General features: G+C 42.4%; 1 protein-coding gene across 1 annotated transcript in view; it reads right to left on the reverse strand.

Annotated features, from left to right (window-relative positions):
- Positions 1 to 16283, reverse strand: part of LOC140198720 (uncharacterized) — a 140739-nt gene that overhangs the window by 17881 nt on the left and 106575 nt on the right. The window contains exons 15-21 of the mRNA XM_072259736.1: positions 16198 to 16233; positions 13331 to 13456; positions 9944 to 10114; positions 8844 to 8936; positions 7648 to 7740; positions 6037 to 6129; positions 3220 to 3343 (exon numbers count right to left, since the gene is read on the reverse strand). Of these exons, the coding sequence (XP_072115837.1) occupies positions 3220 to 3343; positions 6037 to 6129; positions 7648 to 7740; positions 8844 to 8936; positions 9944 to 10114; positions 13331 to 13456; positions 16198 to 16233 (736 nt within the window). The remainder of the gene's footprint in view (positions 1 to 3219; positions 3344 to 6036; positions 6130 to 7647; positions 7741 to 8843; positions 8937 to 9943; positions 10115 to 13330; positions 13457 to 16197; positions 16234 to 16283) is intronic.

The following is a 16283-nucleotide window of genomic DNA, read 5'->3' on the forward strand; positions in this document are numbered from 1 at the left end:
TGTCAGAGTAAGTAATTGCAGTGCATTTGCAGATGAAGCACACTGAAGCCACTGTTCACCAGTGGTGGACAAAGTAATTGTTTAGGGTAGTAAATGTAATACCAAGTGGGCCACTTTAAGCCGATTGGCACTGAGCTTCTGGGAACTGTTGACAATGCACTCATCCAGGCAAGTGGATGGCATTCCACACATTCCCTACTTGTAAACAGTGAAAAGGCTTTGAAGTTTAAGAAGTTGAATTATTTGCTGCAGGAAGCCCAGCCTCAGGGTATGTCCACACTATGCCGGATAATTTTGAAAACGCCGGTTTTGAGTAAAAACGACCGGTGTACACACTAAGCATTTTTCAAAATATCTCTGTCCACACTAACACGGATACTTGGGCGAATCTCCTCTACTGGGCACATGCAGCACACACAGAGAACAAGCGAAGAGGAAACGGTATACTTGGTGCGCGTTTGTCCAGTTACAGAGTAGAAAAACTCTAAAGGAATTGCTCTTGGCTCTCGCACAGGAGGACTTAAAACTAAAACAAAAACAAATACTGGAGCGTATGGAGGCAACCGAATGAGAGTTCATGGACAGTATGACCCGGCTGACGACGAACACTGAAAAACTGACTAACTCTGTTGCATTAATAAAGCACCTTGTTAAATGTATAAAACATGTCTGCATCAGTGTTACCTTGTATTTCCATACAATGTTACATTAGGCTGTTACACATCTATTGTCAGAGAAGTACTTGCATAAATAGGTTAACCACCTTCATACAAGCAAGGACAGAAAACAGGGCAAAGTGAGTATACTTATTTATTCAGTAAGCTATGGGTCAAAGTATTTGGTGAGTACATTTTTAACTCTTCTGGCTTCAGTCTCGTTGCTGTCTCTTCTGAAATTGTTAGGTTCTGCGAAGCGCAGAATCAAATATCACTGTGTGATATCTAGTATCAATTGTTTGGCAACAATAAAGTAATAATAATAATAATAATAATAAGAAGAAGAAGAAAACAATGAAATGCTGCACTGCCGCCATTTGTCCCGGCATGTCATGACAGCGGTTTTAAAAAGCTCCGGTTACCCCATACACAATGCAACGGATATTAGGCGTTTTCAGATTTATTCACTCTGGAGACCGTTTCTGAAAAGCTCTGTTTTTGGGGGCTGAAAACGCCGTTTCAGTGTGGACGGAAGGTCAAAATGAAGAGAAAAAGCTTCGTTTTCAAAATTATCCGGCGTAGTGTGGACGTAGCCTCAGACATTGTACTTATGTGCTGCTCATTGCTGACCCCCAGAATATTGATGATAAGGTCTTTGTGATGGTAATTAATGTTAAAGGCATTGAATGTTTAGAGTAGATGGTTGGACTCTGTCTCAGTGAAAATAGTCATTACCTAGCACGCCTGTGCATTACCTAACCCATATTTGAATGGTGCCTATTGTATTTAGGCATGTATTTTTTCATTTGCTGAGGAGTTATGAATGATATTGAACATTGACAATGAGCGAACATCCCCAGTTCTGATCATGTGATGAAAGGAAGGGCAATGATGAAGCAGTAGGTTGGCCTAAAACACTACCCTGAGGAACTCCAGTAGTGGTATCCTGGGTCTGGAATACTTAACTCCCAGTGCCTACAATCATCTCTCTTTGTGTGAGGCATGACTTTGATCACTGGAGTGTTTCGTCTTGGATAATGATTTGCTTTAGTTTTACTATGGTGCCTTGATGTCACAGTCCTCAAATGCTGCCTTGATGTCTTGATTTCATTTTACCTCTGGTGTTCAGCTCTTTTGTTCACATTTGGACCAAGGTAATGCTGTGAGCTCTGGAAATGGAGTGGATCTGGAAAACCTTACACAAGTCCTCAGTGAGTAGGCTATTGGTGAATGTGCTGCTTGTTAGCACTGTTTAAGGTAGTTACATTTATTTCACTGTCGAATAACTGATTGGGTGAAAATAAGCCAGGCTGGATTTGTCCTTATTGTAAATGGGACAAACTTGGGCAATTTTCCATATTACTGAGTAGATATCAGTGTTGTAACTTTCCTGGAAGAGTTTGCATAGAGGTACAAGTAATTCTGGATTATGTATCTTCAGTATTTTGGTTGGGATATTCCCATAGTCTCTGGTGTATCCAGTGCTGCCACCAGTTCCTTGATAAGAAATTGGTTATTTTTGGAAAGGGTGGCAGGACGATTTAATTAGTTTTGAAAGATACTTACACTTCCATTTGTGTAAAGAGGGAAATTTTTAACAGATGCAGTAGTCAAAAGGTGGCAACACATGACGATGCTAGTCTGTGGAGAATTTACTTAATGTATCTTGCGACAGGCACACTCTAATTTACCGCACTGTTCCTCTCCCACTTCAACCAAGACACCAGTGAAACTTGCCTTAAATTCCCTGTGGAAGAGTTGATATAAATTACAGAATTCCTCCTATTCCCTCTCAGTTGCCTGCACCTTTCAGTGTTGAGACACAACAGAATAATAGCCAACGTGGTGGAATAACCCATAGCACATGACTGTGCCTACCTCTATTTAACAGCTTAACTATTTCATTCTGTAGTTGGGTTCAGACTTAAGCACCCCATGTTTTAATCAATAATACACTCAATCTGAAACCTGCTCAAATGGTGTAAGTGGTAGTTGGCTTCCTTTAAATTTTCCAAAAAGAAGGATTCAAATTGCTACCTTTACTACAGGAAAGGGTTCCAAGATGGAATACATTAAACAACGCACATTCATCTCTGCCAAATGGTTCCAAAGTTCAACCCCATTGCAGGCATTCCGTGTCCACTGGCTGAAAGGGACCTTCCTGAAGAATCATGGCTGATGGGTATGAGATGACAGCACCAATTTACCACAAATGGACACAATTTTAACAATTTCAGAGGGGCTAGTTGGTGGCATCAAAGATAGAAGTCACTGAACCACCTCTGGACACAAAATAAGTTCAATCTTCACATAAAGAAAATGTATTGCTTTAGCTATTGAGATCCGATGGTTCTGGAATATATATACTGCAGATGTAAATTTTTATGAGCTCAATTAATGTTCCTTAACAGTTCCAAAATCCCATTTAAACATATTTGTTCTGTGATCCAATTTGGCACATTTCCTGTTTCTTCTTTTGTTGTTCCTTCCTCCTTTATCCAGAGGTCATTTCAAAAGCTGAGATAAGCAACACACACCCCCAGCTTGAGCCTCCTGCACTTACCTAGTGAGTTGTCACTGGAGTTCTGTTGCTGGGCTTCAGCTTGAGCCCTCGTCTGACTACTCTCACTGTGTGCACCTTCTTTGCCAACGTGCTCAGCTTCTCCATTTGCCATCAACCCATGTGCCTGAGACAGAGAATGAACAAGTTACAGGGTGGAAGTGGTCCCAAACTCTTGCCAAGCTCCTACACACGTGCACAGGAGCAATGCTGAGCTTAACTGCTCATTTAGCTCTCTAGGGAGGCTTCAAGTGGCTAATCAAAGTAGCAGCCTGAGCCCTAGTCTGCACTGAACTTTCTGATATAACTTGATGCCATTGGAGTGACATGAAAGATGGTTGCAGCTCCTGGGCATGTGGGTGTGTTCTTCCTTCCCCACCACTGATAGATTTAGTGCTATATCACCCCCCCCCTCCATATCTTACAAGCTTTCTTGTGTCCTTTTCAATGTTAACAAAGTGTCTGACCTGATATATCTCTTTCCACAGATGTAGACTGACCTGCTGAGTATTTTCAGCATTTTCTGTTTTTGTTTTAGATTCTGAACATCTGCAGTTGTTTTGATTTTTATTTGACCCACACTATCTTGTTTAAGCAGAGGTTCACACTCAATTAATGTGTACAGAAACTGATCTGGGGATCATTGCAGGCTGGATGCATAGCAAAGACAGCTGGACAGAAAGATGGCCTTAGTCATAAAATGTATGTTTTACTCGGCTGTGTCTTGCCTCAGAGCTCATTCCTCATATACACTCAGTGGCTACTTTATTAAGAACATCTGTACAGATGGGCGTTAATGCAAATATCTGATCAGCCAATCATGCGGCAACAATTCAATGCATAAAAGCACGCAGAAATGGTCAAGAGGTTCAGTTTTTGTTCAGACTAAATGTCAGAATGGGGAAGAAATGTGATCCAACTGATTTTGACTGTGGAATGATTGTTGGTACCACATGGGTGTTTTGAATATCTCAAACTCCTGATCTCTTGGGATTTTCACACAACAGGCTCCAGAGTTTACAGAGAATGGTGCGAAAAACAAAAAAAAAATCCAGTGAACGGCAGATCTGTGGGTGAAAATGCCTTTTAATAAGAGGCTTAGAGGGGAATGGCTAGATTGGATCAAGCTAACAGTAAGGCAGAGTAACTCAAATAACCACGCATTACAACAGTGGTGTGCAGTAGAGCATCTTTGAATGTACAACACACCAAACCTTGAAGTGGATGGGCTATAGCAGCAGAAACCACTGCTCAGTACCCTCTTTATTAGGTAAAGTAGGTTCCTGAGTGTAATTTGATCTGCTGATCCAAGTAGAAATAGGAAATGAGGGATGAATGTGTTGCTGGTGCTGCAAGGATGACTTAGGAACTTGGATAATTGGAATTGAACCTTGCAGTGTGGGACCCAAAACTCCTGCACCTTCCACCAGCAGCAGCAAGAGGGAGACTGATGAAACACAGGCAGACGATACTGAGCACCCATTTGTTTATTGCTCTCATCCTCATCAATTTTAACCTTGTTCAATGCTTTAATCAGCAAGGAATAATGAAGCCAACCAAATGTTAGTAATCAATGCAGCGTACACCCCACAGCGCTGGCCCTAGCTGTACTCCAGCTGAATCCCCTTGAGATCACAGAAGTGCCAGATCATTCAGTCAACTCAAATATACTGTACATCCATAAAGGGGAAATTAAAGGCTGCAATCGGTTGCAGTTCAGAAGTATATTTAGAAGAAGAAGAGTATCCAGCAGGTTTGTAAGTTGTCTGAAAGATGTCGCCATTGCTCACTGGTGCCACCTTGCTAGAAGTCAAGTACTGTTCATACAGATCGAACTATTACACAGTGCAATGAGGTAGAAGAAAGTGAAAAAATAACAATGGAAAATAAAGCTACAGAGAAAGTGCAGTTTTGGGAGAGGTTGGACGGGCTGAACTCGTTTTCCCTGATCCAATGGAGTCTGAGGAATGATCTAATATAAATATATAAGGTTATGAGAGACATAGGTAGGGTAGATACTCAGAATTTAATGAAAGGCCTTTGAACAACAGGGCACATGTTTAAGGTGAAGGGAAGAAGTTTTAAAGAGGATTTGAGGGGTTTTTTTTACACAGTTGTTAAAACCTGGAAAATTATTCTAGAAGTGGTGTAATCAGAAACAATTACTACATTTAAGAGGCATTTAGACAGACAGGCAAGGCATAGGAAGATATAGATTTAACATTGGAAATTTGGATTAGTGTGAATGGGCAAATAGGTCAGCATGACTGATGTGGGCCAAAGGGCCTGTTTCTGAGCTATACCACTCTTCATCTCTGTTATTGGTGGGGACAAATTTTCCCAAAAACAATATATAACTCTAGCTTCTATTCTTCAGTTAAGTATATTATAAAAGGCAATGGGCTGCTTCAGGAGCTTTGTTCCAGCAGTCCACTCTTCATGCATAGAGTTCAGACAGGCTGTAGGACAGCAGAAGGAATCCTAGTTAAGTCTGCCTCATCCTCATTCAGTATAACTGAATAGGAACTGGGATATGGAGGCCTGACTGCTATCCTCTCCCTGGCCTGGAAGGATTGAGGCTTACAATAATACTGCCCTGGCTGCTGAGCACCATCTCTTTCCTGCTGATTACATGACCTGTAACAGTCTGCAAACTTTCCCCGTTGCTACTGCTACAATGTCCTCCCCTCCCAAAACACTCACTTCTCAATATTTTTTTCTCATTATTATTTTTCCTCTACCTGTTTCTCAATATTATTTTATGCAAGTGAAAGCCCAGGACCCCAGACTAGAAGATGCTTTCCAGTCCCAAATCCGTACCTTCAGTCTCTCCTTCAGCATTACAACCTCATTTCTAAGTTCATCTCGATCAATCCTGATGGCTTCAGAGTATTCCTTCTGTCTTTCTAAGGCCTAATGCATCAGTAATAGAAGATGGATGAGAAAAAGGAAAAGTGTATGTAAAAATAGACAGGAGACAGAATTCAAAGTGAGGAGATACAGGCAAGATTCAAAAGATTCAGGCAAAAATAATGTTTATATGTTCGCATCAGATTAAGTAAACAGTTCTCATTATTGTACATACTGTCAAATTCCTTTTGTTAACCCCTCAGAAGCTCTAAACATCTCAAAGACACTGTGTGACAAAACAGCTTCAGGAAGGAGCCAAAGGGCAGCAGTGGGTAGGAACTCTGTGGCAGCGGCAAGTCGCTGGTTGGAAACTCTTGGTCAATGATGGAATGGAGTTTCTCACCAACAGAGAGGAAGGGAAGCAGCGACTGGTCAATGAGGAAGAACTAGTAGAAAGGGAATTGCTGCATCAGTGGGACAAAAGAGATGATGGGTCCAGGGTTCTGAGGGGTAATATCTGATGTTAGGCTGCAGTTCTGGGAATTGAGGAAATAAAGGTCATGTGATCACTGGAAGCATCACAACATTTTGGAGGAACAGTCTGCAAGAATCATGGGTCAGTGAAGAAGGGCATCACATTTTAGTTCTTATCTGCAGTTTTCCCACAGTGTTATCATTCCCTATGTTGTACCTTTCCATGCCATAGTCTGTAACCTGCATTGTGACTGACCTGGTACCTCATCCGCATGTGTCGCCACTCTCAGTTGTCATGTATACTGGTTTTCCTTGTACTGCATTACCATGGGTTAGCAACAAACCAAAGGATGGCCACTGTTTCCCACTGAGGCTCCTCCCACAGCCAGTCGTCTGGCTGTTCCTTTCAGCAGCGCACTTGGAACCCAAAATGTTATAGTACTGAAGAGAGAACGCCTTCTTCATGCAGATACCATAGCAACATGATAATTTCCTTGCTTTTTATTCAGAAGGTGGCTCCAGAGACTTTAGCTCATAACCTAGGGCTGATACTCTACTGTAGTTCTGCAGGAGGTTGCACTATTTGAGGTGCTGGTTTTCAGGTGAAACATTAAACCAAGGCTCTGTCTTCTTCCAGATTGGATGTACTATTTACATTGACTGTTTAATCAATATCACTAAGAAAGACCGTCTGATCATTTTCACGGGCTGCTGTGGGATCCCAGTGTGTGAAAGCTGACTGCCAGGTAAAATAATGACCATACTGCAAAAGTGCTGGCCGCAAAGTGTTTTTGGCAGACCAGAGAAAAATATTGGTTAACCACAAGTGTTCCTTAGATCAGAATGTAAGAATGAGGCTTTTTTTCTGTGGACAATGGCAATGTTTTAATCCTCTGGGAAAAGTGGCAAGAAACCTATAACTGCCTTCACACAGCATTTAAAATGTGGCCAAATCTGGAAGAGTTGGTCTGACCAACATTGTCACTTCTGTCAATCACCAGAGGTCTAAGTGCCGCGGGGTTAACAAAATCTGGTCATCTGATTTAAATGCTGAGCAAGAAATGGGTAGCCGCGGTGTCAGGTCCTTCATGCACAGGTAGTTCCTACCCCAATTTTCTTGTCTTTCCATTCCAGCGTCTCCTGGAGGTCGGAGATTTCTTGTGCAAAAGAACGCTGTTTCTGGTTCAGCTCTTTGATTTCCTACCAGTTGCACCCAAGCCATGGAGAGCAGAAGATAAAAGAGAGAGAGAAAGGGGGGGAGAGAGAGAGAGAGAGAGAGAGAGAGAGAGAGAAGGTAGAAAAGGTAAGAATGGGGAGGAAGTGAAAAGAAGCCAGAGAAAGGGTGAATATGAGAAATGGTGTCATACTGAAAGCAAACCATATAATAGCAACAGTTCTCACATACATTAAAATTAAAATGTCACCTCAGATTTTTTTTTAAATCTGAGATAGCAATAGCGCACTATTCCACATTCTAAGTGTCACTTAGTGGAGACAAGAAACACATTTTGGGCAGTGCTATATTCTATCCTCACTCCAAGCCCACTGCCATGATCTCAGGTGACGTGACATGTTGCCAGCGTCAAGGGAGTAAGAGACAGGAAATGGTCAAGATTTCAGTGTTCACTGCTTATCTGTGTATACAATATCATTTTGTGAAGTATCTGCAGAAAAACTTTGAACTTACAGTTGCCTATCAGTTTAATTTACCATCCCACTTTGCCCTTTCTGTCTGTGGTCTCCCACATTGTTACAATGAGGCCCAAGACAAGCTTGAGGAACAACACCTCATCTTCCACCTGGGCATGCTGTAACCTGCAGGACTCAATCTCAGATTCAAATTTATAAAGTTAATTTAACAGCTTCTGGGGTAGTGTACTCAAGTTTCATGAGCAGTGCATGCCAATGACTAGGCTTCACATGTGAGATGGAGCAGGGCTAAACGTCCATTCATAATGTACACCAAAAAAACAACAAAATAACAGCATCAGCAATTTAAACAGAACAATGAAAAGCATGGGTAATCCTCGAGAAACTTGAACCTTAGCCTACTAATTCAAAGAATACCAATCCACGGCTAATCCTAGACCAACCTGAACCTTAGCTTACTAATTAATGGAATTCCTATCCATGCCTAATCCTAGACAAGTTGGAATCTTAGCATTCTAATTTATGGAAAACCTATCCAAGGTATTCGATGAATTAGATTACTATCACTATTACTGGCTATTGCCTTTCAGAAATGGTCAGTGGTAGCAGATTTGCTGCTCCCTGTCTGGAATGGCCTGTACCAATTCACTCACCATTAACATCTTTTCTCTCTCTTTAAGGGTCTCCTTCATTTCTTCAAACTGACGCTGCAAGATGCTATAAGCATGTTTTTGTCTCTCCAGTTCCTAGCAAGAAGAAGTAGTTAGGTGTTAGAGCTTCAGTAAACCAGGACAGTTGAAAATTGAGTATCTGTAATACCAGAGATAATGATGAACACTGTCCACAGATGAAACTCCAACCAGTAACCCACCGCGGGACACCTGAAGCAATGAGAGACAGGGATCTATTTCCAGAAATCTCCACACAAACCATTAAGCTGGGTAGGGTGGTAAGGAAAGGAGAGGGTTATCTGTGGCTCTCCACACTCATAGGATGAGAATTTGTGTCTGAGATTTCCACTACTTGGTGAGAGCATAGCGAACTCAACATGTGGTTCTCCTGCGTAGTGTTGGGTGTCATCATTATTGAACAGAATAAAAGTTCTACGCACAAAATACTAGTGGAACTCAGGTGGTCAGGCAGCATCCACGGAGAGGAATAAAGTGTAAATATTTCGACCCTCATCAGGACTGGAAAGGAAGAAGGAAGAATGCTGGCATGAACATCAATTTCTCTCACTTCTGTTAACTTCTCTCCCTCCTCCTCTCCTTTTCCATTCTTCATTCTGACTCCCCTCTTACCCCTTCTCTTCTCCTCACCTGCCCATCATCTTGCTTAGGTGGCCCCGTCCGTTACTTGCTCCCATGGCTCATTCTCCTCTCCATCAGATTCCTTCTTCAGCCTTTTACCTTTTCCACCTATTTTCTCTCAGTTTCTCACCACATCCCCCCTCCCCCACCACCTACCTAACCCCTCATCTTGTTTCACTTATCACCTGCAGCTTGTACTCCTTCCCTTTCCCCCACCCTCATATTCTGCCTTCTTCCCCCTTACATTCCAGTTCTGATAAAGGGTCTTGGCCCAAAAGGTTGACTCTTTATTCCTTTCTATAGATGCTGCCTGACCTGCTGAGTTCCTCCAGCATTTTGTGTGTGTTACTCTGGATTTTTAGCATCTGCAAATCTCTTCTGTTTATTAAAAGGCTATCCCACTCTGACATTGTCCTATGATGTTGAATACCCCATCTACTTACCTTGGTCTTTTCCTCATATCCCCTATGCATCTCTGCTAACTGTTCCTCCTGCTCCATCAGGTCTTCCCTTAGTGTGTCCACCTGGTACATAAGGTTTGCTTTTTCATTGTCCAGCTGTGCATTTGATACCATGGCCTTTTTGTATTTCTCCTCAACCTCCATCAATGAGTCCTGGATAAAGGGCAAAAAACAAATTGTCAAAGGAGCAGCAAGCAAAGAAACTAGAACGTGAGGGATAGCATTGCTTTCCATTGGGACCAGGACAAAGCCTGCCTTAAAAAGCAAATATACACTGACAGGGCAGAAGATCCTTCATTTTGTTAGGAGATATTCACTCAGTCACATATAAAAGAACACAGACCAACCAGTAGTCAAACTTACTTCATCCACAGAAAGTAATTTTGTGAAATAACCCACCTCTGGGATAATAGACTCAAACTCTCCCGTCTAGGAGAGACAGAGGCAAAAGGTGGGTGAGTGATCCAGAGGAAGAAAGATTACAGAGAGAATAACCACAAGAAGAAGCTTGTTAGAATTTGGTTAATGGTAGGGTGAAAAACTGAATACATTCATGCTGTTAGTTGGAAGCTGGTCAGATGAAAGGAGATCGGTTTTAACTGAAGCCTATTGGTTAGCATCATCTGTTTACATAGGCAGCTAAACACCACTGGGAGAAGGGCTCACACTCATTCCCAAACTAAATACCTTCAGCTCCTTCAACCCTTCCATGTATTTTCCTTCTACATCTTGTATCTGGTCCTTCAATTCAAAGATTTCCTATTGGTGGGAAAATTGGACAGTAGTGAGAATAGAAGGACCAAGAACAGAGAGAAATATGTAGATGCACAGAAAAGGTAGGTATCAGACAGCTGAAAACAGAAAGAAAATGGAGAGAGACCCATCAGGGCACAGTAGCAGCAGCCAGGCCAGTGGGGCTGTGGCCAGCTCTGAGGCTCAGCAACGAATGGTAAAGTCAGACAGAGCAATAGTGATGAGACTCATTAGGGGACAGACAGGAGATTCTGTGGCCATGAAAGAATCTCCAGATTGTGTATTGCCTCCTGATTGCTGGGGCAGAGGATGTCTCACAATGGCTGCAGAACTTTCTCAAGGGGGTGTAACATTCTCAAGCGGGAAGAGGTCCTGAGCGGAGAGTTACGAGGGAGACTGAAAAGCAGGACCTTGAAAGCAGTCATCTCTGGATTACTCCTGGTGCTAGGTGACAGGGGAAGAATAGAAAGATAGAACAGATGAATGAGGGGCTGAGGAACTGGTGCATGGGTCAAAGTTTCAGGACCCTCTTCTGAGGAAGGGGTGACCTGCACAAGAGTGACAGGTTGCACCTTAACTGGAGGGGAACTGATATCCAATTTGGGAGGTTTGCTGGTGCTACTGGGAAGGTTTAAACTGGTTTAGCAGGGGGATGGTCAAAAAGTAGGGATTGAGAGGAAGGTAGAGGTCATGAGCACAAAGAACAAGCAGGAGAAGAATAGACACAGTCAGATAGAAAGGTTAAAGTGTACATATTTTAATATTAGGAATATTATGGGTAAGGGTGATAAACTTGAAATGTGGATCAATATATGGAACTATGAAGTTGTGGCCACAGTGAAGTTAAGAAAGGAACAGGAATGGATGCTTAATGTTCCAAGGTTTTGATGTTCTAGAGAAAATACAGAAGGAGGTAAAAGTGTGTGTGTGTGTGTGTGTGTGTGTGTGTGTGTGGGGGGGGGTGGAGTTGTGTTATTAATCAGGGACAATATCGCAGTTGCACTCAGAGGGACATAATGGAGGGCTCATCCACTGAATTGATATGGGTAGAACTCAGAGTAATGAAGGTGCAATCACTGATGGGATTATATTACAGACCCTGCCTCTTTCTCCTCTCCAATAACCGCCAGGCACAGGTAAGCAGGCACATTAGGGAAAGGTGTAAAGGTCATACTAGACCTGGTTTTGGGTGATGAGCCTGGCACTATGACTGACCTTTCAGTGGGTGAACAGTTATGGAACATTAAACACAATTCATTAAGTTTTAAGATAGCCATCAATAAGGATAAATATGGACCTTGTGGGAAAGTATTAAATTGGAGCTCGGCAAATTACAGGAGCGTTAGGCAGGAACTAAGGAGAATCAATTGGGAACAGTTGTTTTTGGGCAAGTCCACATCCAACAGGTAGAGCTGTTTAAAGACTAAATGTACAGAGTACAGGACAGTATAGTATGTTGCAGTCAGAAGGAAAGACAAGGATGGCAACGTCGGGGAATCTTGGATGTTGAGAGAGGTGATGAATTTAGTCAAGAAGAGAAAGTATGTAAAGCTTAGAAAGCTAGAATCAAGCAGTGCCCTTTAGGATTATAAAGAAGCCAGAAAAATACTCAAGAAGGAAATGAGGAAAGCCAGGAGGAGCCATGAAAAGTCCTTGGCATGTAGGATTAAAGAGAATCCCAAGGCATTCTATACCCCAAGTGATTTTCAAAATCCATGGTCACTCCTCGGAGAGGGAGCATTGAAATGGTATTGGGAACACTGAGTCCATGCACCAGGAGCACCCAGAAGCACTGTGTAGACAGCAAAAGGAGCATAGCACCTCCCAAGCACCTCATATTCTCACCCTGTCGGTCACCACGTTCTCCATCTATGGAACAACACAGAACATAGAGCAGTACAACACAGGGACAGGCCCTTCATCAAACTAATTAAATTAGTAATCAAATGCCCAAATAAACTAAACCCTTCTGCTACACAATGTCCATATCCTTTCGTTTCCTGCACATTCATATACCCACCTAAGAGCCTCTTGAAAACCTATCATATTTGCGCCACCACTTCTCCAGGAAGCGCACTCTAGGACCCTACCACAAATCTTCCCCTGCCCATCTCCTTAGAATTTATCCCCTCTCACACCAAATGCTTAATGCCTTCAGGTATTAAATATTTAAACCCTGAGCGCAAAGATGCTGGCTGTCTACTCTACCTATGTGTTTCATATTCTTTTAAATCTCTTCCAGATTTCCCTTCGGTCTACGCACCTCCAGAGCAAACATTTTTGTTCAACCTTTCCTTATAGCGCACCAGGCAGTATCCCGGCAAACCGCTTCTGCATGCTCTCTGAAGCCTCCATGTCCTTTCTACGTATAATGGAGCAATCAGAACTGAATGCAGTAATCTAGATGTAACCTAACTAGAGCTTTATAAGGCTGCAATAAAACTTCCTGACTCTTTTAAGCTCTGATCAGCACCCCTGGCAACTTCTTAATGAAAAGGTTTTCTTCATCTCCATCATGGACTTGAAGGCCTGTTTAAAGGATGTCTGTATCTATCAGTGCATTCTTTATGTTCCCAGTGGATGAGGTTTTCCATGCCATTCCAATACACTCTTTACCTTGATCTCCCGAATGGAACCTTCAGTGTCTATTGAGGTGGTAGTCTCCCCACTACCTCGCCTTGACGAGGTCCCCCCCAGGGAGGCAAGGGTAGCTGCAGAGAGGCTTGAAGCTGCTCTGGATCCCTGAAATAAAATGTGCACCAATTAGTAAGTCAGGTCACATGGAGCAGAGTATTCCACAGCACAAGGCCAGTATCTGTGCTCACTCTGGACAGGACCAACCAAAATCAAACCATTAGACCACCAATTCAAAATCAGCCTGAAAAGGAATGGTATATTGACAATGATATTCAATCTATGGACCTAAAAATTAACTACACGTGCATTTTTGGCATTAAACCAGCAATACATTTCTCACTAATGCTGTCTTCAAAAGTTTCAAAATGGTCAATATTTTATATGGTATATTTCAAAAACTGCATGGAGTTCTGCACTTACTGGTTAAGAAGTCGATGAACACCTTGTAGTTGCTAGCACTCAGCCAAACAATTTCATGAGCTACTGCTTAACAGTATCAATGCACATAGAAACATAGAAAACCTACAGCACAATACAGGCCCTTCAGCTCCCAAAGCTGAGCCGAACATGTCCTTACCTTAGAAGTGACCTAGGGTTACCCATAGCCCTCTGTTTTTCTAAGCTCCATGTACCCATCCAGGATTCTCTTAAATCCTATAGGATACAGGATACCCTATTGTATCCGCCAATACAAATAATATTGGAAAGTGCAGATTATTTACAGGAGGTACAAAATATAGTCCCAGGTTTAGTCAGAGGAACCCAGAGAGGCTCATGAACAACATTATCACAGCCAAGATATCATATGTGGAAAGGGTGCAATGGACATTCCAGGCTACATGCAAGCACTGCAAACCAGTACAGCAAAAAAGACTTGATTTATCAAGTTGAGTCCTCTGCAATTAGGCCACCTTCATTATATTTTAACTTTTTATATTTCAGAAAATGCATATCTTTACAGTAAACACACATACATAACTGCTTACCTCCCTCCTCCCACCACAACCCCGTCTCTCCCTATCATTCCACATCTTGGTCTCTTCCCTCCTCTCTCCATGTCCCTGTCTCACTTTATTTTATCCACTGTGTCTCAGTCTTTCCAGTTCCACCCTCCCCCAGCTTTCTACAACCATGTCTCTATCTCTGGTGCACTGCCCACTTTTTCCTTATCTCTCTCCCATTTCTCTTCATGCTTTGCCAACTCTATTATACCAACAAATGCCACTCTGCCTCAGTTTGAGGTCATAGTAACTGTTTCACTTACAGTGCAATCTCTTCCAATAAAGGAGGTTAGAAGTTGCATACTGGTCGAAGGGGAACCTCAGAGTTGGTTATTTGCAGCTGGGGTGGAGGATGGAAATGGCATTGGTTGTTCACAAAGCACTAAAGCTGGGGATACTGTAACAGCCAGAGCTGGGATCCATTAGTCAGGGTTATGAAGGACTTAGGAAGGCACGTGGCCAAGTGGTTAAGGCATTCGTCTAGTATCTGAAGGTCACTAGTTCAAGCCTCAGCTGTGGCAACGTGTTTGTGTCCTTGAGCAAGGCAGTTAACCACACAGTGCTCTAGTGTCTGTGCGAGGAGTGGCGCCCCACACAGACCTCCAATCTGCGCTTTGTAAGGCATGAAAATGCCCGACACGGGCCTCTCATGGTCTGAGTTGACGTTCCCTCCCTAGGAGGTGGGGAGATCACATACCAGGGAAGGGCAATATTCATGTATCTGTCTAAACGCTACTGAAACCTTACTATTGTATTTGCTTTTACCATCTCTTCTGGTAGCTTGTTCCAGGCATCTGCAACTCTCACTACAAATTGGCTTGTGAATCTCCTTTAAACTCTCCAACTTGCACCTTAAATCCATGCCCTCAAATGTTAGACATTTCCATCCTGAGAAATAAAAACTCTTATCTACCCCATCTACGCTTTTCATACTTCTATATACTCTGCATTGGTGCTTATACCTTTAAGGAAATGACAGAATCAATGGATCACCTTTACTAGCACTGTCAATGGAGGAGAGCTGGTGAGATAAGCAGAAAGTGCACTCTACTTTTCATCTGCAAACCATCGTGTGAACATCATTAAGGTACACTTGACCAAGTGGTCACCAAACTGAGTCAAATGTTTAGGCTGTGCAGCATTTTAGAGTTCATGTATGGGTATGTATCAAAAGGACACTTACAAGGTAATGCAGCCCAGCTCCAACCACCAAGGTACAATCCTGACCCACAGTCCCGTCTGTGTGGAGTTTTCACATTTTCCCTTCGTCTACATGGGATTCCCCTTCATATTCCACCCATGCCCAAAGAACTGCTAATTTTTAGGTTTACTGACTACTGTAAAATATCCCTGGTGGGAAAGCAGGGGTGTTTATGGTCAACATAATTCAATAGGAATATATGTGGAAATGAGATTGTTCTGAGGGTAGACATAGGCTCGAAGGGCTGAATTGATCTTCTTCTGTCATAAAGAAATACGAAGATCCAGCAGATTATGTCATGATAATTTTGCAACAAATTGTTTTTCTGTGCATATTATTTTTTGTCAGAACTTCCACTGCAGTTGTAAAATAAATTAATATGTAATCAGATCCACACTCAGAATCTGGATGGTCAATGTTGATTTGAAACCAAATTCAGATTTGGTGTTAACTTTGCAGAGTGCCTCCATTCTGTCTTTCAAGGGCAACTCCATATACCAAGGTACCTGCTGCTGTCACTTTAATTTTGTATCTCACTAATGGTTTGATAGTTTGTGTTTACTCTCGTTCACTTTTGAGGTGATACCCAACAGAACTGTTGAGAACAGGAAACAAAGCTCAGGTACTTGTAGCAAGCTCCTCACCTTCTCCATAAAATCTTTTTCCAATCGTTCCTCCACCTACAAGGAGAGAGCGAGAAAAACACAGGAAGGTTTAGAAAAACCTTTGT

The sequence above is a fragment of the Mobula birostris genome, chromosome 6 (assembly GCF_030028105.1).
Source record: "Mobula birostris isolate sMobBir1 chromosome 6, sMobBir1.hap1, whole genome shotgun sequence".
NCBI classification, from domain to species: Eukaryota; Metazoa; Chordata; class Chondrichthyes; order Myliobatiformes; family Myliobatidae; genus Mobula; species Mobula birostris.